The sequence below is a fragment of the Schistocerca nitens genome, chromosome 7 (assembly GCF_023898315.1).
Source record: "Schistocerca nitens isolate TAMUIC-IGC-003100 chromosome 7, iqSchNite1.1, whole genome shotgun sequence".
NCBI classification, from domain to species: domain Eukaryota; kingdom Metazoa; phylum Arthropoda; class Insecta; order Orthoptera; family Acrididae; genus Schistocerca; species Schistocerca nitens.
The window spans coordinates 372,914,319-372,940,254 of record NC_064620.1 but is presented as its reverse complement, the minus strand read 5'-3'; the positions used below and the strand labels follow the sequence as shown (position 1 = coordinate 372,940,254).

The following is a 25,936-nucleotide window of genomic DNA, read 5'->3' as shown; positions in this document are numbered from 1 at the left end:
TCCCAGATGATGGAGTCAGTAGACTACACTGGTTGTGTCATGCTGTCCCCTCCATTTGGGCTTCATAGAGGCACTATTTTCCTTGGTTAAACTAATAATATACAAGGGGGGAGGGGGGGGGGGGGTGTAACTGGGAGTCAGATGGTGGCTTAGGTCTAGGCTAGTCTGAGAACTGTAGTAGGCAATTAATAGGGGAAAAACCATGGAAATAAAAAAGGAGTCACGAAGGTTCGAGTTTAAAGCGTCATTATATCTAAGCCACCAACTTATCAAATGTGAAATAATTTGTATTTATCTTAATCTACATTATTTTCACACTCTGCAGTCCAGTGTTTAGTGGAGGGCAGTCACGTTCAGGCAAATACATGATTTGCACTAATTAAATATGGAACTGCATTTCAATATCAATACTTTTTTGAGAGGTGCATATGGGGCCTGTTGATGGCTTACTGAACTGCTGAAACTGGTAGCAATGATAAAATAAAATAACTTCTAAATCTGCATGGCTGTTTGGCAGATTTCTTTGTTAAATAAAATGAATTATAAAATGTTAGCAGCTGTCCTTTCTCAATTAAGTTCCTACTCAGCGTACTGTGATACCAACAAGAATGGGTATGGTAAGCTGAATTTTACATTTCAGTTTAAAACCGTGTAGCACCTATCTTAAACCCTTTAGTTTTAAAATTGCACAATCATTAATTGCAATATTTACTTCTCTATGTCAATTTGGGATATAAAATGTAGACTGGCAATGGCAAGGAAAGCGTTTCTGAAGAAGAAAAATTTGTTAACATCGAGTATAGATTTAAATGTCAGGAAGTCATTTCTGTATGGAGTGTAGCCATGTATGGAAGTGAAACGTGGACGATAAATAGTTTAGACAAGAAGAGAATAGAAACTTTCGAAATGTGGTGCTACAGAAGAATGCTGAAGATTAGATGGGTAGATCACATAACTAATGAGGAGGTATTGAATAGAATTGGGGAGAAGAGGAGCTTGTGGCACAACTTGACTAGAAGAAGGGATCGGTTGGTAGGACATGTTCTGAGACATTGAGGGATCACCAATTTAGTATTGGAGGGCAGCGTGGAGGGTAAAAATCTTAGAGGGAGACCAAGAGATGAATACACTAAACAGATTCAGAAGGATGTAGGCTGCAGTAGGAACTGGGAGATGAAGCAGCTTGCACAGGATAGAGTAGCGTGGAGAGCTGCATCAAACCAGCCTCAGGACTGAAGACCACCACCACAACAACAACAACAACAACAACATGTCAATTTGTATGAAATACTTGCATTACGATCCAGAAGCTCTGAATGCTGATATAACATAGAGATACCACCTCAAATATTTCTAGGCACTCTGTTCTGTTCACCTACAGCTGCTAAAACACGATCATTATAACTCAAACTTCTACTTACAATATTACATTAAAAAGTATTCGAAACAAAATTAGGCTGTTGCATAGTACTATAGATTCAGCCTGCCCATACTAATGTGCTGCTTCCTGAGCAGGAAGGTGTGGCAGTCATCAGCACGAATCTGCTTGGAGGATTAGTGCTGAGGTCCGGTGTGCCGGCCAGCCTACATATGATTTTTAGGGCGGTTTTCCATCTGCCTCGACAAATGTGGGCTGGTTCCCCTTATTCCGCCTCAGTTACACTATGTCGGTGAGTGCTGCATAAACACTGTCTCCACGCACCCATACACCACTGAGGACTACGGCGGGACAAAGCATCTCCGTCGTTTCTAGGTCCCTGGTTCAAAACACACTCACTGTAAATTTACAAGCAGGCACTAAAAATTATATGAAATATTGTAACATGTATGGGGTATGGGAGGGAGGGAAGGGGGAGGGGGGAGGGAGAGAGGGGGAGGGGGAGGGGGAGAGGGAGGAGAGAGAGAAAGACTAGTGACAATCTGTAACACATTTATTCAATTTTTTTAATTATACAAGTGCTATCAGTGTGGAAGAAAAGCATTAATCAACTGGCTGTAAAAGTCAAACAAATATGCCTGAATTTTTTTAATATATAAAAAGCTTTTAGTTACAGCATGTACCTTCAAATTTCCATCTTACCTAATTATTAAAATACTACAAGATACAAACAGAACAATTACTCAGTTAAACTATACAGGCAACCAAACAACTGATAAAAGAAATATGAAAATTATCTGCAATGGTACATGTACTATCCATTTTTCCCCAATAATCAATTAAACCACATTAAGATAGAATATTATCAAAATATCTCTTTTTTCCAAAAATTCTTCTGTATTTCACAACTGCATGTAAAATCAATTTGTTTCCAACATTTTTCTCTTTAAAATGCTTTTGTTACACATTGAGCTCAGTCTTCAATCATCACAGTTGGAAAGCCAGCACTTATCAGCTGCCTATTCAGATGGGAATCCAAAAACTTTCAATGTACCAGCATCTCTTTTCCGGTCATAAGCTTCCTTATCATCACAAGCAAAGGCCAGCAAATACTGAGATGGGTGCCAGGCAACTGTAAATGTGGCTGCTTCAACTCCAATGTCCACAACTTTATTCCCTGAGCAAACTTCACCTATGTCAATCACCAAATCTTCTGATGCTGAAGCCAGGAGCTGGCCATCATGACTAAAGCTGATTGTGCGCACTGGCCATTCTAATCTGGAATTCAGAGAAATTCCTAAAATGTAACTTCAATTAAATAACACCAACAGCAAACAGAAACAAACAAAAAAACAATAGCTATATTTTCTCACCAACCAGCAGCAGAACACACACATAAAAGATGGTTGTAATTGGCAAGCTTTTGGAACCAGTGACCAGTGGCACCTATTTTAGGTTGAAAATGGGAGGGGGGGAGGGGAGGGGGGTGTTCTAGGAAAGGGGTAGATTTCAGGAAAGCCACACAGAACCGTGGGTCAGGGGAGACTTACGGTACGGGATGAGAAGGAAATAAATTTATCAAAATTAAAAAAAGAATAATAATTATTATAATTTTGTCAATAATTGATTGTTGTTACAAAAGCTATCTTTTGGAATAACTGTTTCCTCAAACAGACAAAACAAATGATAATTTCAGGATTATGTGGCGAAGTCACCCAGATTCCAGGGTCAAAAGTGTCTCTTCTGACCTGAGGATTATGAGTTACATGAACTTAATCACTTACAGACCTATTTGCTTCAACTTTTTTCTCTTGCTTACTAGTTGGTGGAACCAATTGTTTCAAAGACTCTGTTTTATGTTACATATGACACATGTTACATTGGCATGCAAAGGTTTCTACAATAAAAACAGGGAGAGCTCATGTCAACACCAAGGTTAACAGGGTTAGAAGGACAGCTGAGGGGGTCTCCCTCTACAATTTTGAGGCCCCCCCCCTCCCCCCTGCTCCCACTTTCTTTCATTATCAAACTGACAATTCTTCGATGCCTCAGGATGTATCCTATCAACCAATCCCTTCTTTTAGTCAGGTTCTACCATAAATTTATTTTCCCCCCCAGTTCAATTCAGTACCTCCTCACTTGTTATTTGATGCCCATATGATCATTCTTCTATTGTGCCACTTATGAAAACTTCTATTTTGCTGCTGTTGTCTGAATAATCAATTTCTATACTTCACTTCCACACATAGCTACAGACAATTACTTTCAGAAAGCACTTTCTAACATTTAAATTTAAATTAAATGTTAACAAAAGAAACACTTTTCTTGCTATTGCCATTCTGCGTTTTGTATCTTCCCTACATCATCATCAGTTATTCTCTTGCCCAAGTAACACAACTCACCTACTACTTTTAGTGTTTCATTTTCTAATCTAATTCCCTCAGCTTGATTGACTTCGACTACACTCAATCACACTAGTTTTAATTTTATTGATGTTCATCTTTAATCTCTTTTCAAGACTCTATCCATTATGTTCAACTGCTGTTTCAAATCCTTAGCTGCCTCTGATGGAATTACAATGTCATGAGCAATCAGCAAAGTTTTCATTTCTTCTCCCTGAACTTTAGTTCTCTTTCCATATTTCTCCTTGGTTTCCTTCACATCTTGTTTGAATAACATAGGGGACAGGCTATAATCCTGTCTCTCTCCCTTCTCAACTACCGCTTTCCTTTCATGACCTTTGACTCCTATAGCTATAGTCAGTGTGCCAATCACTACACCACCTTGCTCGGTATTTCTACTAGGCTTTGTCCTTTTATCTATTTGAACATCTGCTGTTGTCACAATTTTATCTCTTGAAGCTACCCATTCATCTTCTACCGCAACCCTTTCTCCAGTTGTAGTCAATCTTTGCCTATGCTCCCTCTGAAATTCTTAACAACTTTTGGTTGTTTCATTTTACCCAGATCCCATCTCCATAATTTCTTACCTTTTTGCAAATTCTTCACTTTTAGTCTGCAGTTCATAATGAAACAATTGTGCTCCGAGTCCACATCTCTACCTGAAATTGACTTAAAGTTTAAAATCTGGTTTTGAAATCTCCTGTCTTATTGTTATACAATCAATCTGGAACCCAGGAGTCTTACAAGTAAACAACCTTTCTTCATGATTCTTAAACAAAATGCTTCATCATCTATGGAGCTAGTCCCCATATAGACTTATGCTACTGTGGAGGGCATTGGCTTCAATAATTTCAATATGCTGTTCATAGTAGCTTGCCCATGTTCTTATTTGTTATTAGGCCTACTACTGCATTATCTCTTATCTGATTTTGTGTTGGTAACCCTGCACAGACCAAAAAAAAAAAGGTCCTGTTTTCTTGTCACCACACTTCAACTAAATCTAACTTCAAATTATCAATTTAACTTTTTACATTTTCTCACCTATGTATCTGATTACGGGGTTTAACATTCCACTTTCTGATTCACAGAATGCCAGTCTTGTCTTCTCTGATGACAAACCCTCCTGAGCAGTCCCCTTGTCCGGAGTTCTAAATGGGGGATTATTTTACCTCCAGACTATTTTACTGAAGAGGATGTCATCTTCATTACACCATATAGAAGAGCTGCAGGCCTACAGGGGCAGGGTGGGGGGTGGGGGGGATGCTGTAGTTTCCCCTTGCTTTCAGCTGTTTGCAGTACCAGCACAATAAAACTATGTTGGCCAGCGTTACAAGGCCACAAGGCCAGGTCAGTCAATCATTCAGACTGTTGCTCCCACAACTACTGAAAATGTTGCTGCCCCTCTTCCAAAACTAGAGGTTAGTTTTAAAAGTAATCCTCAAGGCCTCGGCTATAAAAAGGGAAAATTAAATTAGTGGATATCTTGCTCCTTTGAATTTTTCTTTATATGTCAAGTTCATACAGATTATCAAAACAAGACATTTTACAGTAAACGTAATTTACAACAGTAACATTTTTTTTCTGAACACAGAACATATACACTCCTTTGAAAATTGGTTAAATTCCTCCAGTTGACATTTTAGAATGTTTATAGAATGTTCAACACTAATAAGCATGTGAAGAATGGACAAATATCGTCTTGTCTTGATTACACAAATTTTACACTTCACTATTACCGATCTCCCCCCCCCCCCACCCCCCATGAACCATGGACCTTGCCGTTGGTGGGGAGGCTTCTGTGCCTCGGCAATACAGATGGCCGTACCATAGGTGCAACCACAACGGAGGGGTATCTGTTGAGAGGCCAGACAAACGTGTGGTTCCTGAAGAGGGGCAGCAGCCTTTTCAGTAGTTGCAGGGGCAGCAGTCTGGATGATTGACTGATCTGGTCTTGTAACACTAACCAAAACAGCCTTGCTGTAACTGTGAACGGCTGAAAGCAAGGGGAAACTACAGCTGTAATTTTTCCCAAGGGCATGCAGCTTTACTGTATGGTTAAATGATGGCATCCTCTTGGGTAAAATATTCCAGAGGTAAAATAGTACCCCATTCGGATCTCCGGGCGGGGACTACACAAGAGGACGTCGTTATCAGGAGGAAGAAAATTGGCGTTGTACGGATCGGAGTGTGGAATGTCAGATCCCTTAATCGGGCAAGTAGGTTAGAAAATTTAAAAAGGGAAATGGATAGGTTAAAGTTAGATATAGTGGGAATTAGTGAAGTTTGGTGGCAGGAGGAACAAGACTTTTGACCACATGAATACAGGGTTATAAATACAAAATCAAATAGGGGTAATGCAAGAGTAGGTTTAATAATGAATAAAAAAATAGGAGTGCGGGTAAGCTACTACAAACAGCATACTGAACGCATTATTGTGGCCAAGATAGACACAAAGCCCATGCCCACTACAGTAGTACAAGTTTATATGCCAACTAGCTCTGCAGATGATGAAGAAATTGATGAAATGTACGATGAGATAAAAGAAATTATTCAGATAGTGAAGGGAGACGAAAATTTAATAGTCATGGGTGAATTCGAGAGTAGGAAAAGGAAGAGAAGGAAATGTAGTAGGTGAATATGGATTGGGGCTAAGAAATGGAAGAGGAAGCCGCCTGGTAGAATTTTGCACAGAGCATAACTTAATCATAGCTAACACTTGGTTCAAGAATCATAAAAGAAGGTTGTATACATGGAAGAATCCTGGAGATACTAGAAGGTATCAGATAGATTATATAATGGCAGGACAGAGATTTAGGAACCAGGTTTTAAATTGTACGACATTTCCAGGGGCAGGTGTGGACTCTGACCACAATCTATTGGTTATGAACTGTAGATTAAAACTGAAGAAACTGCAAAAAGGTGGGAATTTGAGGAGATGGGACCTGGATAAACTGAAAGAACCAGAGGTTGTACAGAGTTTCAGGGAGTGCATAAGGGAAAAACTGACAGGAATGGAGGAAATAAATACAGTAGAAGAAGAATGGGTAGCTCTGAGGGATGAAGTAGTGAAGGCAGCAGAGGATCAGGTAGGTAAAAAGATGACGGCTAGTAGAAATCCTTGGGTAACAGAAGAAATATTGACTTTAATTGATTAAAGGAGAAAATATAAAAATGCAGTAAGAGAAGCAGGCAAAAACGAATACAAACGTCTCAAAAATGAGATCGACAGAAAGTGCAAAATGGCTAAGCAAGGGTGGCAAGAGGACAAATGTAAGAATGTAGAGGCTTATCTCACTAGGGGTAAGATAGATACTGCCTACAGGAAAATTAAAGAGACCTTTGGAGAGAAGAGAACTAATTGTATGAATATCAAGAGTTCAGATGGAAACCCAGTTCTAAGCAAAGAAGGGAAAGCAGAAACGTGGAAGGAGTATATAGAGGGTCTATATAAGGGCGATGTACTCGAGGACAACATTATGGAAATGGAAGAGGATGTAGATGAAGATGAAATGGGAGATAAGATTTCTGCATGAAGAGTTTGACAGAGCACTGAAAGACCTGAGTTGAAACAAGGTCCCGGGAGTAGACAACATTTCATTGGAACTATTGATGGCCTTGGGAGAGCCAGTCCTGAGAAAACTCTACCATCTGTTGAGCAAGATGTATGAGACAGGTGAAATACCCTCAGACTTCAAAAAGAATATAATAATTCCAATCCCAAGGAAAGCAGGTTGGTTGGTTAGTTGGTCGGTTTGTGGGATTAAAGGGACCAGACTGTGACGGTCATCGGTCCCTTTTTCCAAAAAAAATTAAAACCACCTAAAGAGAATAAAAACAAACAACAGGAAAGACGTCAGATGACACAGGACAAGAAATACTCCGACAGAGATCAGACAAAACAAATTAAAATCACACAGAGTGTGACGATGGTTGGCCGACCATAGAAACAAAAAAGGAAAAGCCGACCACTGGGAAACACATTAAAAACTCAGACTAAAATCGTAGGCCGAAGGCCAGAATCAACACAAAACAATAAAATAAAAAATAAACACTCAAATTAAATGATAAAAACCCCCTGCCGAATAAAACGTAAAACTAAGCCAGCCATAGCAGGGTCATCAGATAAAAGGGCAGGGAGCGTATCAGGCAGCGTAAAGGTCTGTCTGAGCATGGCTAAAAGCGGACACTCCAATAAGATGTGGACCACAGATAAAACGGAGCCGCAGCGACACAGAGGTGGGTCCTCACGGCTCAATAGGTGGCCGCGCGTCAGCCGAGTGTGCCCAATGCGCAGTCGGCAGAGGACGACAGACTCCTTGCGAGAGACGCGCAAGGAGGAGTGCCACACAGTCGTCGTCTCCTTGACGGCACGAAGTTTGTTATGGGTGGCCAGACCGCACATATTCAGCGTCCCAAAGCAAGGAAATGTGTCGGCGGAGGACTGCCCTCAAATCAGTCTCCGGGAGGCCAATGTCCAGAGATGGTGTACTGGTGGCCTCTTTCGCCACGCGGTCAACATTTTCATTTGCGGGTATCCCAACATGGCCCGGGGTCCAAACAAAGACCACAGAGCGGCCGCAACGCGCAAGAGTATGCAGGGACTCCTGGATAGCCATCACCAGACGAGAACGAGGAAAACACTGGTCGAGAGCTTGTAAACCGCTCAGGGAATCGCTACAGATCACGAAGGACTCACCTGAGCAGGAGCGGATATACTCTAGGGTACGAAAGATGGCGACCAGCTCAGCAGTGTAAACACTGCAGCCAGCCGGCAATGAACATTGTTCGGAATAGTCCCATAGAGTAAGCGCATAACCGACACGACGAGCAACCATCGAGCCGTCAGTGTACGCAATGCCAGAGCCCTGATACATTGCAAGGAGGGAAAGAAAGGGGCGGCAGAAGGCCTCCAGAGGGACTAAGTCCTTTGGGCCCTGTGCCAATTCCAGCTGAAGGCGAGGGCGAGGGCGAGGCACACACCATGGGGGTGTACGCAGAGGTGCCCGGAAAGGAGACGGAAGAGGTAAAGTCCCAAGCCCAGAGAGAAGGTCTCAGACGTGGACCGCGATCGTACAACCTGACCGGGGCTGACGTTGTGGCAGATGGACGACCGATCGCGGGAACAGGAGACAACAGTTTGGATGCCCGGGCAAGCTAAAAACATGGGCAGCATAAGCGGCCAATAAATTTTGGCACCTGAACCGCAATGGAGGGACACCTGCCTCCGCAAGTATGCTGTCCACTGGGCTGGTCCGGAGAGCACCAGTGGCAAGGCGTATGCCGCTGTGTAGGATTGGGTCCAGTACCCGCAGTGCAGATGGGGATGCTGAGCCATAAGCCAGGCTCCCATAATCCAAACGAGACTGGATTAACGCCTGGTAGAGCCGTAACAGGGTAGATCGGTCGGCGCCCCAGCGGGTGTGGCTCAAGCATCTCAGAGCATTTAAATGCAGCCAACACGCCTGTTTAAGCTGCCGAATAGGAGGCAGCCAAGTCAGCCGGGCATCAAAAACTACACCCAAAAACCTGTGGGTCTCCACCACAGCAAGGAGTTCATCGGCAAGATAAAGCCGCGGCTCAGGATGGACTGTTCGGCGCCGGCAGAAGTGCATAATGCGGGTCTTGGCAGCCGAAAACTGAAAACCATGCGCTACAGCCCAAGACTGCGCCTTGCGGAGTAGAGCTGTAGTAAAGGCAGAAGTCGTCAGCATACAGGGAAGCGGAGACAGAATTTCCCACCGCTGCAGCGAGCCCGTTTTTGCGATTAAAAACAGACGGACACCGAGGACAGATCCCTGTGGTACCCCGTTCTCCTGGACTCGGGAGGAACTATGAGAGGCCGTGACTTGCACACGGAAGGTATGATACGACAGAAAATTTCAGATAAAGATCGGCAGAGGGCCCCGAAGACCCCATCCATGAAACGTAGAAAGTATGTGATGACGCCATGTCGTATCGTATGCCTTCCGCATGTTGAAAAAGACAGCGACCAGGTGCTGACGGCGGGCAAAGGCAGTATGGATGGCCGACTCCAGACTCACCAGATTGTCGGTGGCGGAGCGGCCTTTACGGAACCCACCCTGAGACGGAGCCAGAAGGCCCCGAGACTCCAGTACCCAATTCAAGCGCCGGCTCACCGTCCATTCGAGAAGCTGGCAAAGAATGTTGGTGAGGCTAATGGGGCGGTAGCTGTCCACCTCCAAAGGGCTCTTGCCTGGTTTCAAAACGGGGATGACAATGCTTTCCCGCCATTGCGACGGAAACTCACCCTCGACCCAGAGACGGTTGTAAAGGTCGAGGAGGCGTCGCTTGCAGTCCACTGAAAGGTGTTTCAGCATCTGACAGTGGATGCGATCTGGCCCAGGAGCGGTATCAGGGCAAGCGGCAAGGGCACTGTGAAATTCCCACTCACTGAATGGAGCATTGTAGGATTCAGAATGGTGGGTGCGAAAAGAAAGGCTCCGATGTTCCATCCGCTCTTTAATGGAGCGGTAGGCCAGTGGATAATTGGAAGAAGCAGAACTAAGAGCAAAATGCTCTGCCAAGCTGTTGGCAATTTCGTCGGAGTCTGTACAAACTGCTCCATTCAGTGAGAGCGCAGGGACGCTGACAGAGGTCCGATAGCCATAGAGGCGTCGGATCTGGGCCCAGACCTGCGATGGAGAGACATGGAGGCCAATGGTGGACGCATACCGCTCCCAGCACTCCTGCTTGCTTTGGCGGATAAGATGGCGGGCCCGAGCACGCAGCCGTTTGAAGGTGATGAGGTGTTCAAGCAGGGATGTCGCTTGTGAGGCTGGAGCGCCCACCGGCGATCTTTAATCGCTACAGCGATCTCAGGCGACCACCAAGTCACAGTACGCCGCAGAGGGGACGCAGAAGAATGGAGATGGCAGATTCGGCGGCAGTAACGATGCCGGTGGTGACCGATTGAACCACCGCATCAATGTCATCAATAGAGAGAGGCTCAATAGCCCACCTGCAAGGGTGCAGAGAAGACATGCTGTGGCAGTGACAGAAAGATCGGAAAGTGGTCACTACCACACAGGTCGTCATGCACTCTCCACTGGACAGACGGTAAGAGGCTAGGGCTGCAGATCGAAAGGTCGATGGCGGAGTACGTGCCATGCGCCACGCTAAAGTGTGTGGAGGAACCATCATTTAAAAGCGAAAGATCGAGCTGTGCTAATAAATGCTCAAGGGTGGCACCTCGACCCTTCGCCACTGACCCACCCCACAGAGGGTTATGGGCGTTGAAGTCGCCCAGTAACAAGAAAGGTGGCGGCAATTGGGCTATCAAAGCAGCCAGGACATGCTGCGCGACAGCACCATCCGGTGGAAGGTAAAGACTGCAGACAGTAACAGCCTGTGGCGTCCACACCCGAACAGCGACAGCCTCTAAAGCTGTTTGTAGAGGTACAGACTCGCTGTGAAGAGAGTTAAGGACATATATGCAGACGCCACCAGACACCCTTTCATAAGCTGCCCAGTTCTTATAATAACCCCGACAGACACGGAGGGTGGGGTTCGCATTGCTGGAAACCAAGTTTCCTGAATAGCAATGCAGAAGAAAGGGTGAAGGCTGATAAGTTGTCGGAGCTCAGCTAGATGGTGGAAGAAACCGCTGCAGTTCCACTGGAAGATGATATTGTCCATGACTGAGAGAGGCGTGACGGGACTTGGAAGGCAGATTATGCCGCTGGGTCACCTGCTGCCTCCAATTGAGCACCGGTGCTAGCGCTATCCATGGCGTCTGAGGGACTGGCGAGATCGAGATCTCACAGGATGTAATCGGTCGTATTTCCTTTTGGCCTCAGTATAGGTCAGTCGGTCCAGGGTCTTATATTCCATGATTTTGCGCTCTTTCTGGAAGATTCTGCAGTCTGGCGACGAAGGTGAATAGTGCTCCCCGCAGTTGACACAGATGGGAGGCAGGGCACATGGAGTATCGGGATGAGATGGGCGTCCGCAATCTCGACATGTGAGGCTGGAAGTGCAGCGGGAAGACATATGGCCGAACTTCCAGCACTTGAAGCACCGAATCGGGGAGGGATATAGGGCTTGACGTCACATCGGTAGACCATCACCTTGACCTTTTCCGGTAACGTATCACCCTCGAAGGCCAAGATGAAGGCAATGGTAGCAATCTGATTTTCCTTCGGACCCCGATGAACGCGCCGGACGAAATGTACACCTCGGCGCTCTAAGTTGGCGCGCAGCTCGTCATCAGACTGCAAAAGAAGGTCCTTATGGTAAATAACCCCCTGGACCATATTTAAACTCTTATAGGGTGTGATCGTAACAGCAACATCCCCCAACTTGTCACAAGCAAGTAACCATCGTGACTGGGCAGAGGATGCCGTTTGTATCAGGACCAATCCAGAGCGCATTTTGGACAAGCCCTCTACCTCCCCAAACTTGTCCTCTAAATGCTCGACGAAGAACTGAGGCTTTGTGGACTGAAAAGACTCCCCATCAGCTCTCGTACAAACTAAGAATCAGGGCGAATAACTGCTACTGCCATCCTGAGACTTACGGTCCTCCCACGGTGTGGCCAGGGAGGGGAACGTTTTCGGATCTTACTTCTGAGCGTTAAATTGAGCCCGAGAATGCTTAGAGACTGCTGGCAGCTGGCCACCAGTGAGAGACGATGTACCACACTTCATTGTGGGTCATCCGCCCTGATGCCACCTACTCCGACCAAGGGCCCTCCCCACGGGCGCCACCCAGCCACAGCAAAGGCCACCTGGCAGGATGGCCATTGCCGGGAGTCCCGATGCCCCAGGGAGATGGGCATCTACTCCTTGGCATACGTGGGGAGTTAACGGCGCAGGCATCAGTAGAGCGATCCCTGTGTTATCAGGGGGCTACAACCAACAGGGTACATGGCGGCCCCACCACAACGGACTGACTACCGTGCTGGATGTTAGGTAACATGTGGTCCATGGTCGCCGTCAGTGCAGAAAGAGGCACTTCACAGTGCAAGGTGTAATCTGCACGAAGGAACGTAGTCATGCCCAAGAGATGGAGAGCGGGCAGGACTGCAATTCAACGGCGAATAAGCTGGCGAAAGGTCTGATCGCAAGATGGACACAATGCACCAAGTAAGGTGCCCTTCCCCAATCGGCTCGCTCTTCGGAAAATTTTGAGAGATGGAGGTCAAACCCAACAGGGGACCATCACATAACGCCGAAACGTGTGAGACTCCTTTTAGTTGCCTCATACGACAGACAGGAATACCGCGGGCCTATTCTAACCCCTGAACCCATAGGGGGTAGGAAAGCAGGTGTTGACAGATGTGAAAATTACCAAACTATCAGTTTCATAATTCACGGCTGCAAAATACTAACGTGACTTCTTTACAGACGAATGGTAAAACTGGTAGAAGCCAACCTCGGGGAAGGTCAGTTTGGATTTCGTAGAAATGTCGGAACACATGAGGCAATACTGACCCAACAACTTATCTTAGAAAATAGATTAAGGAATGGCAAACCTACGTTTCTGGCATTTGTAGACTTAGAGAAAGCTTTCGACAATGTTGACTGGAATACTCTCTTTCAAATTCTAAAGGTGGCAGGTGTATAATACAGGGAGTGAAAGGCTATTTACAATTTGTACAGAAACCAGATGTCAGTTATAAGAGTCGAGGGGCATGAAAGGGAAGCAGTGGTTGGGAAGGGAGTGAGACAGGGTTGTAGCCTCTCCCCAATGTTATTCAATCTGTATATTGAGCAAGCAGTAAAGGAAACAAAAGAAAAATTCTGAGTAGGTATTAAAATCCATGGAGAAGAAATAAAAACTTTGAGGTTCGCTGATGACATTGTAATTCTGTCAGAGACAGCAAAGGACTTGGAAGAGCAGCTGAACGGAATGGACAGTGTCTTGAAAGGAGGATATAAGATGAACATCAACAAAAGCAAAACGAGGATAATGGAATGTAGTCGAATTAAGTCGGGGAATGCTGAGGGAATTAGATTAGGAAATGAGACACTTAAAGTAGTAAAAGAGTTTTGCTGTTTGGGGAGCAAAATAACTGATGATGGTCGAAGTAGAGAGGATATAAAATGTAGAGTGGCAATGGCAAGGAAAGCATTTCTGACAAAGAGGAATTTGTTAACATCGAGTATAGATTTAAGTGTCAGCAAGTCGTTTCTGAAAGTATTTGTATGGAGTGTAGGCTTGTATGGAAGTGAAACATGGACGATAAATAGTTTGGACAAGAAGAGAATAGAAGCTTTCAAAATGTGGTGCTACAGAAGAATGCTGAAGATTAGTTGGGTAGATCACGTAACTAATGAGGAGGTATTGAATAGAATAGGGGAGAAGAGGAGTTTGTGACACAACTTGACAAGGAGAAGGGACCGGTTGGTAGGGCATGTTCTGAGGCATCAAGGTTCAAATGGTTCAAATGGCTCTGAGCACTATGGGACTCAACTGCTGAGGTCATTAGTCCCCTAGAACTTAGAACTAGTTAAACCTAACTAACCTAAGGACATCACAAACATCCATGCCCGAGGCAGGATTCGAACCTGCGACCGTAGCGGTCTTGCGGTTCCAGACTGCAGCGCCTTTAACCGCACGGCCACTTCGGCCGGCGAGGCATCAAGGGATCACAAATGTAGCATTGGAGGGTAGCGTGGAGGGTAAAAATCGTAGAGGGAGACCAAGAGATGAATACGCTAAGCAGATTCAGAAGGATGTAGGTTGCAGTAAGTACTGGGAAATGAAGACGCTTGCACAGGATAGAGTAGCATGGAGAGCTGCATCAAACCAGTCTCAGGACTGAAGACCACAAGAACAACAACATTACTGATTTCGGCTACTGCCATATTCAGATCTGTTACAAGCGAAAACAGGATATAACCAACTAAGTTCAGTTTGCTGACGCTAAATCTATAAAAAGGCGTGGTGCTACATAAGAAAGGTAATAAGTGTTTACATGATTAACAGCCATGCATGCCATAAAATTTTCTGATGTAGTATCAACTTCAAACAAAGCTTGTAGGTACATTGTAAGTGTCGGTGATGAAGAGAATGCATCTAGTAATTTACACAAAGAAGCTGAGGCCAGCAGAGGGCACCATAGCAAGGGTACATGATTAATAAGTATCACAAATGTAATGGTTAAAATGCAGTATGCATAGTCATTAATTAAAACTACTTCACATGGGGAAACGAGAATCTGACAATAAAACATGTACTGACATACCATACTAGGAATTAGATTCATACTCAAAACCCACATAAAAAGTGCAAATACTAATAATGTGAAGCTCCTAGCCTGGCAAAGTAAAACATACAACTGTGTAAAAGCCAGTATAAAAAGTATAGGATTAAAATCACATCCATGAAACTACATCTTCCAGTGTGACAAAACAATAACCGTAACCGTAATTGTAAGGTAATGAATGAAACAGTAACTATTAATTTAAAAAATCGATAGGTGATAATACATCCAGAATGGGATCTCAATCGCAACACGTCGTGACTTCTCTGTGTGACATTTTTGTTTTCCTATGGCGGAACGTGTGGAGAGAGGACCACTCTCCCCGTCACCGGCATCTGGTGCACATGACCACATGCCGAGCTGCTGGGGTGATCGATGCTGCTCAGACTAGTAGGTTTCTGAATACGTCAAAATATGCATTTAGGTTAAACTCATTCTGTCCATTCAGCAGTAATTCTTGTTGCCATTATCTGTGTACAGAAATCTCCATTTCCTCGAGTAGGTTCGGTAACTTCCCCTTTGGCACCATATGCAATTCTTTCATATTATCCTCTATGTTTCCTGACAAATGTTTTTCTCTGTCCAAATGTGTACCGAAAGCACTCTTATTTTTGTTATACATATGCTCTCTAAAATGAGTCTTGAAATTCTTTCCTGTCTGACATACACAAAACTTGTCATACTCCTGGCATTTTATCTTATAGACACCAGATTCCAAATATTTGTTGCTGTTAGCAGCTTTGTGGCATAGCCTACAACCATTTGTACTTTTCGTTTGAAATCACAGTTCTGTTGGAAAATGCACCACTCTATAACACAGCAACAAACTTCTTGCTCTTTGGTTCTGCTGTCTCCTTCTTGTCATGTATTTTTGACTTTAGTTTATTATAAAAGTTTCGTTACATCATGGTCCTTATTTGCGTTTGGCTCTGCTACTTGTCTGATCACCCTTAATTCTTCCACCTCGTTCTTAGGGGTGAGTGGCAGTTTTAGCATCCTGTAGATCATGGCTCTGAAGTCAGCCCATTTATGCTTCTCAGGGTGACACGATTTCACATTTATAATCGTGTCTGTAATAACACTGTTAACGTTTATGTTGCACTTTACTTGGCGTAGACTGGGACTGTGCCCTAGGCATGCTCGATGTTAACTGACTGGGCACGGCCCGTGCTGCCTGAGTTGTTGTTGTTGTTGTTGTTACGCTGGCAGAGGTCGCGTCTGAATTCTCGCGTGCCCTCTGGTGGATGGGACTCTACTTGCGGCAACTACCGTCCGTAAAGGCCAAACGGGGTGTTGACGACCGCCAGCCGTTTGGAGTCCTCATCAAGTGGTATCTGATGATAAGCCTCCGAAAGATCGATTTTCGAAAAATATTGGCCTCCCGCCACGGCGGAGAACAATTCATCGGCACGAGGCAAAGGATAGGTGTCCACCACCAATTGGGAATTAATGGTGGCATTGAAATCGCCACAAAGACGTAATTTTCCCAAGGGCTTCCTTACAATAATGAGGGGCGAAGCCCACTCACTAGAAGAAATGGGAAGAACGACCCCTAGGGCTGTCAGCCGGTCTAGCTCTTCCTTTACCTGAGGGCGGAGAGCCAAGGGGATCTGCCTCGCGCGTAGAAAACGCGGGCGAGCCGACGCCTTCAACGTTAAGTGAGCTTCAAAATCTGAAACATGCCCCAGGCCCTCCTCAAAGATATCTGGAAAGTCTGAGATCAAAGATTCCAATGATTGATAGGGAACGTCTTCGGAAACCAACTGTATGGTGTCAGCGATAGAAAAACCGAAAGCTTGAAAGGCATCCAGGCCAAACAGGTTAGCGGAGCTCGCGTCACGGACGGTAGTGAATTGACCCAGTAGGGGAATGAACTGTTTACCATAACCCCGTAGACGCCGGTAAACTGGCGCCAACGGGGGCGATCCAAGGTCGGAATAAGTTTGTGCATTCAACAACGAAACTGCCACGCCCGTATCTACTTGCAGTTGTAACCGGCGCGACAGAACCGACACCTCGATAAGGAGTTTGCGTGCCGATGCGTCAGGAGCCTGGCCCGATGAAACTTCCTGAATGTCAACGTCCATGTCCTCTGTACCTGCTTCCTTTGATTCTTTTGAGGCTGAGCGGCAAACTTTAGCAATGTGACCTTTTTTATTACATTTGCGACAAATGGCCCAACGCTGGGGGCACTCTGACCGATCATGATGTATATAGCACGATGCACAGGATGGCAACAGGGGCCGGCGGCCGGAATTCTGTTGACGCGCCGTGCGGGAGCGGCCGTAATGGCCGGATTGTACCGCTCGCACGTCGTCCACCCCGGACGCAGTGGACGCGGCCGCGCCGCCCTGAACCGCCACGACGTTGCACCACGCTTCCAGCGTCTTCTAACTGCAGGGCCTGTTGCCGGACCTCCCTATCAGGGGCCGAACGAACAATGACGTCGCGTACCATAACGTGGACATACGACTCTCGCGACTGCTCCGTGACAAAATGACACTTGCGACTAAGACCGTGCAGGGTAGCGGCCCACGCCCGGTAAGACTGATGGGGCTGTTTCTTGCATTGATAGAACTCGACCCTAGCCGCCACAACATGCGTGTGGCGGCGATAACATGAAGACAGCAATGAACACAGTGCGTCAAAAGACAAGGACGAGGGTTCCTGCAACGGCGCTAGCTGCCGCAAAACTTGATACAGCGAGGGAGATATCCAAGACAAGAAGAGAGCACGACATACCTCCGCATCGGCAACATGAAATGCCTGGAAATGCTGCCGAAGGCGATGTTCATATGCGTCCCAATCCTCCGCCGTCTCATCATACAGGGGAAAGGGAGGAGGGAACGGCGCTGTAGCAGACTGCGTGGAGAGCAACGCCGGAAGCACTTGTTTCATGGTGGCCATGAGCTCCGTCTGCTGCTCAACCAAAACCCGCCCTAAATCCTCCATGCCGTGGAGAAGCTGCGAAACCGGAACAGCGACGCAAAACACGAAAGAACGACCCTACTCGTCGCCAATTGTGTAATAACACTGTTCACGTTTATGTCGCACTTCACTTGGCGTAGACCGGGACTGTGCCCTAGGCATGCTCGATGTTAACTGACTGGGCACGGCCCGTGCTGCCTGAGTTGTTGTTGTTACGCTGGCAGAGGTCGCGTCCGAATTCTCGCGTGCCCTCTGGTGGACGGGACTCTACTTGCGGCAACTAGCGTCCGTGACGCGCCGTGCTGATGTGCGCCTCCCGCGATCTTTCTGGTGGCTACTGCAGTGTCAGTAGCTGTCGTCTTCCTAAATATGCTAATATTATGCTGTCCATCTCTTTTAGTTAACCTAAGATCCAGAAAACTTATTCTTACTTCTTCTTCTGGTTCCACTGTGAAAATTTTTTCATGCATCCCACCAATTCTTCCTGCTACCTCACGTATTTCATTTTTATCGTCTTTGTACAGTAGAATAATGTCTGCATAAAGTCTGTAATAAACATTTTTTTGCAGATAGTGTTAACTAAATATATGTCACAATTAAATTTTATTACAATGAAACAATAAACCATTTAAATAGGCAACAGCCATAAGATCAGTTTTAGAGTAATGTGAATTACCTCATTTCCAAAAATTCATATCTTTTTTCACAGTCAGATATCAAAGTTGAAATTTTTACAGTATGTTGCTATTATATAGGGGTACAAACTGTGCAAAAATCATATTTTTATATTCAGTCCCACCTGAGATAACTAACTCCAAACTCTACAAAAAATGAAAATTTTCAAATTTCAAAAATTCATAAAAAACTAAGGAAATATTTGTAAGTGTTCTTGCTCTATATGAGGCTAGTAATGTATGATATCTAACTATAGGAAAAAAATAGACTCTCATAAATCACTCCTTGTTTCTTATTTTTTGGGCCTAAAAAGTGGATTTTTGAAAATTTGGATTTCAAACTTTGGAAGTCATTTTAACTGGTAATTTTTGAATTTAGGGTATTTTGTGTAATAGACAAGGGTGTAAAGGACACTTTTCTAAAAACAATCATGTCAATTGCAATGTTGTAACTTAAACCAGTGCAGAGATATTCACATTTTTCCTAATGTCTCTAACCTGAAACATCGTCATGTTCTTACAAACGAGAAAATGGCTGCCATTCAGTAAAAAAAGAGGAAGGAGAAGAGAGAGAGAAACATTTTGAACTTCTCAATTATAGGGTAATCACATAAAAAAAAAAGTTTAAAAATGGTAAAGCACCCAAATTAATTTTTATTGGACCACTTCATTTGGATTGACCCTAAAGGTATACACTATATTTTCTACGATGTTTATACTATACAGTATATAGCTACCAAATTTCACATAGTTTGAATGGTAAATAAATAACTGCTAATTTATTTTCAATATGTTAGCAATATTGCTTTGTTGAAAATGATACCAGAGATGAGCAAGGGGGAGGAAGGGAAACTGGCGTGTTCTTGTTATTTGTTCCTAGTAGCTTAATGCCTGTAACAAAAATACATGAGTGCAGGGATGCCACTAATTTTACTATTTTGTTATATGCAATAAACCAAGAACCTATACTTTTGAAGTACAAGTACTTTTGTTAATCCACACTACTTAGTTCAGTTCTTCATATTGGAGAAAGAGACAATTGTAAGAACACAGAGAATTAAATCAGTTACAATAACTTCTCAAAAAATTAGAATCATTGGTCTAGGATACAGGTAATGTGTGTCATTATTGAATTGAACATGTAACCATATCATTTTGCAAAAGGGAAGGTAAATATTCAATGTAAGGTGCTGGCAATTAATGTAACTGTTCTGCCTCAGGTTCACCTGTGATTTGTTTTTATTTTCCTTATTGTAAATCTGATTCATAACACGTTTTCATGGAAGAGGTCATTGTCAAAGTGCTCACATCAGGGCTAGTGAGTGGCATGTGAATGTATCCATTCAAAATGAGACGAAGGAAGATAGATTTGGGATTAACATCTGATTGACAATGAGGTCATTAGAGGTAGAGCCCAAGAACAGACTGAGGAGCGATGCCGAAGGAAATAAAACTCAGTGAGTAGGACCCCACGAGGAATGATCAAGTGTATAGCCACACTCTATCAGGAGGAGAACGGGGGGTGAGGGGAAGAGTGGAGTGAAGCAGATAGACAGAAGTTATTGAGTCACTATTACCTGTGCATGATGACAATTTTGTGTGTGTGTGTGTGTGTGTGTGTGTGAGCGCGCGCGCGGCGGGGGTGGGGATTGGTTGGGTGAAGAAGGGACCAAACTACGCGGTCATCAGTCCCTCTGACCTTGGATTAACTAAAACTGATTAAATCCCACTTTAGAAGAGGGAACCACAATGTCCATAAAATGATAAACTATTGACAGGGAAGGACGGAAAAGGGTGGAAGAAGAGGTGAGGGAAAGGAAGTGATCTAATGACAGGGGCATGAAGGAAGAAGCAAAGGAGACAAGAGAGATGCTCAAGACATAACAGACCTCATAAGGAAAGGAGTGGGAAGGCAGAGGGCTGGGGTGAACCACCAAGCCCAGTTGAAGCCAATCCAGTCGGGACAAAGGGGGGAGCAAGAGGGCCTGCCATGCCCTCCACTCACCGATAAGGTGGGAGTCCCCTATCTTAAATAAAACGATAAAAACCCCTATCACAAATAAAATGTAAAATGAGATCCGCTGCTGAGGCATTGTCAGCCAACACCAGGGGTAGCGAGTCTGGAAAGCTAAAAGTTCGTGGCAGGACGGCTAAGTTGGGGCAGTCCAATAAGATGTGAGCCACAGTCAGCATCGATCCACAATGACAGAGAGGGGGTCCTCATGACGGAGGAGATAACCGGAGTCAGCAATGTATGGCTGATGCGGAGCCAGCATAGGACGACAGAGGCCTTACGAGAGGCCCGTAAGGAGGACCGCCACAGAGTTGTAGAATCCTTAGTTGCCCTGAGCTTGTTCGGCGAAGAAAGAGGGTGCCATTCTGCATCCCAAAGGCCCAAAACCTGACGACCTAATGCTGAGTGAAGGTCTATTTCTGGAATGCCAATAGTAAGAGATGGCCTGGTAGTAGCTAATTTAGCCAGTCGATTGGCAAGTTCACTGCCAGGAACGCCAAAATGACCTGGGGTCCAAATGAAAACCACCAAGCATCCACAATGAGCAAGGAGAGAAAGGGAGCCCTGGATGGCGATGATCAATGGGTGGCGAGGGAAGCACTGGCCGATAGCGTGCAAACCGCTCAATGAGTCACTACAGATAGTGAAGGATAGTCCTGAGCAGGAGCAGATATGGTCCAGTGCGTGCAAGATGGCTACCAATTCTGCAGTAAAAACACTACAGCTATCTACCTGTACATCGCGCATAGGTGTAAGCAAAACCAGTGTGGCCAGCAACCATGGAGCCATCAGTATAGATCACTTCTGAACCCTGAAAAGAACTGAGGAGACAGTAGAACTGGTCGTGAAGAACCATTGGAGGAACAGAATCCTTTGAATCGATTGAGAGATCGAGACAGAGCTGTGGCCGAGAGATGCACCATGGAGGGGTACGTGTGTGAGTGGAGAAAAGAGGCGGTAAAGGGAATTGCTGGAACTCAGAAAAGAGTGACTGAATGTGGACAGCCCATATTGTGGCTGCCGCTGCGACAGGGTGGTCTCTGTGTCAGGATAAAGGAGACCACAATTAGGGTGCAGTGAATGCGGAGCAGGTAAGATATCAGCTGTCGTTGGCGCAAAACTTGCAGTGGTGGAATCCCCGCCTCTACGAGAAAGCTAAGTATGGGGTTAGTCCGGAAGGCACCAGTCGCAAGTCGGACCCCACAATGGAGGATGGGGTCTAGTATCTGCAACGTCGAAGGCAACGCAGAACCATACACAGGACTTCCGTAGTCTAAACGAGACTGGACCAATGCTTGATACAATCGCAGGAGAACAGAGCGGTCTGCACCCCAGGAGGTATTGCACAGACACCTAAGAACATTGAGATGGGACTAGCGCGTCCTCCTCAGCTGGCGAAGATGAGGGAGCCATGTCAACTGGGCATCGAAGACCAGACCCATGAAGTGATGGCTGTCCACCGCCTAGAGGGGCTGGCCATCGAGGAACAGTGCCGGATGGGGATGGACTGTACAGCGATGGCAGAAATGCATGAGACACGTCTTGGCTGCCGAAAACTGAAAGCCATGGGAGAAAGCCCATAAGTGAGCCCGGCAGATTGCCCCCTGTAGACAGCGTTCTGCAGCGCTCATTACAGAGGAAGCGATGCAAATGCAAAAACCATCAGCCTACAAAGAGGGGGGACACTGTCGGCCCAACAACTGTCACCAGACCATTAATGGCTATGAGAAAGAGAGGGATGCTCAGCACGGAACCCTATGGAACTCCATTTTCTTGCCGATGGGGAGTGCTGTAGGAGGAGCCAACTTGGACCCGATAAGAGCGACAAAAAAGAAAGTTACAGATAAAAATGGGCAGAGCATTACGAAGGCCCGATTCATGAAGGGTGGTGAGGATGTGGTAGCGCCAGGCAGTGCCATAGGCTTTATGCAGATCAAAGAACATTGCAAGGAGGTGTTGTCGATGGGCAAAAGCCGACTGGATAGCAGACTCCAGGTGGACCAAGTTATCCACTGTAGATCGGCCACAGCGAAAACCACTTTGAGTCGATGACAAATGGTCGCGGGATTCAAGGATCCAAAACAGCCACCTACTCATGATGCGTTCAAGGAGCTTACAGAGGGCTAATTGGATGGTAGCTATCCCACTGAAGAGGTGGCTTCCCTGAATTCAACACCGGAACAACAATGCTTTCCTGCCACTGGGTAGGAAAGACTCCCTCACCCCACAGACAGTTGAAGAGGGTCAGTATACGATGGTGGCCAGCCACCGGTAAGTGCTGGAGCATTTGGTTATGTATCTGATCCGGTCCAGGAGCCGTGCAGGGACAAAGGGCGAGGGTGTTGGCGAATTCCAACTTGCTGAATGGGGCATTATATGGCTCTGAGTAGTTAGAAACAAAAGACGAAGGCAGTCGTCCTGAGTGCTCTTTCAGGAGAAGGTACGTGGGCAGATACTGAGCCGATGCCAAAGCTTGAGCAAAGTGTTGAGCGAAATTTTCTGCTACAAAGTCCGGATTGGTAAGGACAACACCATGCACAGAAATTCTTGCAACCCCAGTGGGAGGACGGTGGCCAAACATCCGCCTGAGTTTCGCCCAGACTTGTGAAGAGGGGGTGTGTGGTCCTATGGCAGCTACATATCATTCCCAGCAAATCCGTTTCTGAAATTTGATAAGGTAGTGCTCCGGGTGCGGAGTCATTTAAAGACCAGAAGAAGAGCAGTAGAAGGGTGCCACTTGAAGTGTTGAAGAGCAAGGCGGCGGTCTTTTATGGCTGCAGCACTTTCCGGAGTCCACCAAGGGACCATCTTCCGGCGGGGGGAATCTGAGGAAGAAGGGATTGCTGAAACTGCCGCTGAAAGGGTGGCGGCAGTCAAAGCCTGTGTAGATTGATCAACACTGTCGTGTGGCAATACAGGGGGGATGGGAGCAGAGGAGAAGGCACCCCAATCAGCCTTAGATATGGCCCACCTGGGAGGGTGACGGAGCGAGAGACACTGAAGGAAGGTCAAAACAATCAGGTAATGGTTGGTGTCACATAAGTCATTGTGGACACCACACTGAATGGAGGGAAGAAGGCCGGGACTGCAGATGGAGAGGTCAATGGTAGACAAAGCGCCGTGTGCCACACTAAAGTGTGCGGGAGCACCTGTGTTTAGTAAAAAGAGGTCAAGCCCTGCCAGAACAGATTCAACTGCCCTGCACAGTGCAGTAGTAGTATGACTACCCCAGAAAGAGTTGTGGGCATTAAAGTCCCCTAGTAGCAGGAAGGGAGGAGGGAGTTGTTGAAGAAGGGTGGTTAGGGCAAGGGATGTGGGCAGTCTGTCAGGTGGGAGGTAGAGATTACAGATTGTGATTGGAGTGGCCAGATGGACCCTGACACAAATGGCTTCCAGAGTGGTATGGAGGGGAACCCATTTACTAACAATGTCCTTTCGGACCAAGCTGCAAAACCACCAGAAGCCCGCAAGGGGCCAATTCGGTTCGGACAGAAAGCGTGGAGTCCATGAAGGGCAGGTGAGTAAGAATTGACAAAATGGGTCTCCTGGAGTGCAATACAAGTGGCAGAGTAGAAGGAAAGAAGGAGCTGCAACCCTGGAAGGTGACGCAAACATCCATTACAATTATACTGGAGGATTCTCAAGCTGGATTCCAAATGGGAAGTGAATGGACCAGAGTCAGTCACACTGCTGAGTCGCCATCCGTCACCGATATGGATGGGGTAATATCCATACAGGTGGGGTCAGACTCTATTGGTTCATTAACTGGAGGAGGGGAACGCTCCACCTGAGGGGGTACCAGAGGGGCCTTGCCCTTGTTCTTGCGTTTCTGCTTCTTCTCTTGGGAAGGAAGAGAAGGGCAGACTTCAGCGAAGGCGGGCACGGAATTACACCGGGCAATCTTGGCACCCACCAGCCGCGGGTCATGCTGCTGATTTGGAGCAGCAGATCGCCTTTCAGGGGGTTGCCGGGAAGAGGAGTCCCAGGAGGGAGCTCCAGTACCGGCGGACGGCGAAGGAGAGGAACACTTCTCCAGCGGGGGTGGGGGAGCAGCACCCGAAGGGGTGGATATGGGTAGTGATGGGGAGGGGGAGTTGGAGAGGAAGGAGGAGGCAGAAGGCATCGGGCAAATGGGGTGGGGCTGGGAAGAGGAGCAGGTAGGAGGGGGAATGGACGTAACTGAAGCAAAAGTAGAAGTCATAGACACAGGATGGAGCCGGTCATACTTTTGACAAGCCTCAGTGTAGGTGAGCCAATCTAAGGTTTTGTACTGTTGAGTTCTCCTTTCTTTCACAAACACCGGGCATGCAGGCGAGCGTGGAGAATGCTGTCCATGACAATTTACACACACTGGTGGGGGAGCACAGGCACTCCCCTCATGGAGGGGGTGCCCACAGTCAGGGAAAGAGCATAGGGAAGCAGATGCAGGAATCCCACATTGTTGTTCTACACATAGTCCTATGGGAGGAGATTTGCCATTGTTTTTCTCCAACCTTTTATGAAGTGTCAAGCGTGTATCTCTGCCCTGTGATGAGTGCTTGTACAGCATAGTTTTGAGTTTATGTTGTTATGGATGAAGGGAAGGGACAGGGTGAAACCTGATGCCGGCACACAGCCTAATCCTCTCATATGGCACCAAGGCAGCCACAGAGCTGAAAGTGCTCATCCAACAGACAAATCGCCATCAACAGAGTCACATGCCCTTGCTTTATGTGACACTGTAGAGAAGTCTGGAATTTAATCCAAGTCACTGGCACAATGACTTCCTCTCCTCTACTTGCCTGCCAAATACAAGCAGTGAAAATTTTCTACCACCAGGATTCAAACCACAGGGTGTATACATGGACAACGAAAAAAAAAAAAATTCCCGGATTTTTCCCAGTTAAAAGTACACTTCCTCCTGGGTGAAAATACACTTTTTCCGTGTTAAGTGAAAGTATACTTTTCCTGGGAACTGTAAAAGTTATCAGTCTTTTGAATGGTTATGGTTTTATACACAGGCGTAGAATTTCCCAGCACTTTCGTAAAAGAATCTCAGGGAACAAAACACATTTTGGGAAGATATCTGACATGCAGTAACATGTAAACTGTATTTTCGTATTATGAAAGTATAAATTCGAATTCCACCAATCATCATATGTTACTTTCCAAAGCATTTAAATCGAGATTGTGATGTGCTTTTGTTAGCCAGTCATAGCTCACGTCATGTGATCTCGCCAGCCGACAACAGCGGATATTCAGAACATAGGGCACGTGGTGTAGTCAGCCAATAGCAACATCACTGTTAAGTAGCGCGAACACACAAATAGGAAA

General features: G+C 45.9%; 1 protein-coding gene across 1 annotated transcript in view; it reads right to left on the bottom strand.

The window, feature by feature from the left end:
- Nucleotides 1-1,981: 1,981 nt before the first annotated feature.
- The window catches only part of LOC126194971 (THO complex subunit 3), a 65,489-nt gene continuing 41,534 nt past the window's right edge, over nt 1,982-25,936 (bottom strand). Inside the window, exon 5 of the mRNA XM_049933368.1 lies at nt 1,982-2,656. Within this exon, the coding sequence (XP_049789325.1) occupies nt 2,398-2,656 (259 nt within the window). The 3' untranslated portion in view covers nt 1,982-2,397. The remainder of the gene's footprint in view (nt 2,657-25,936) is intronic.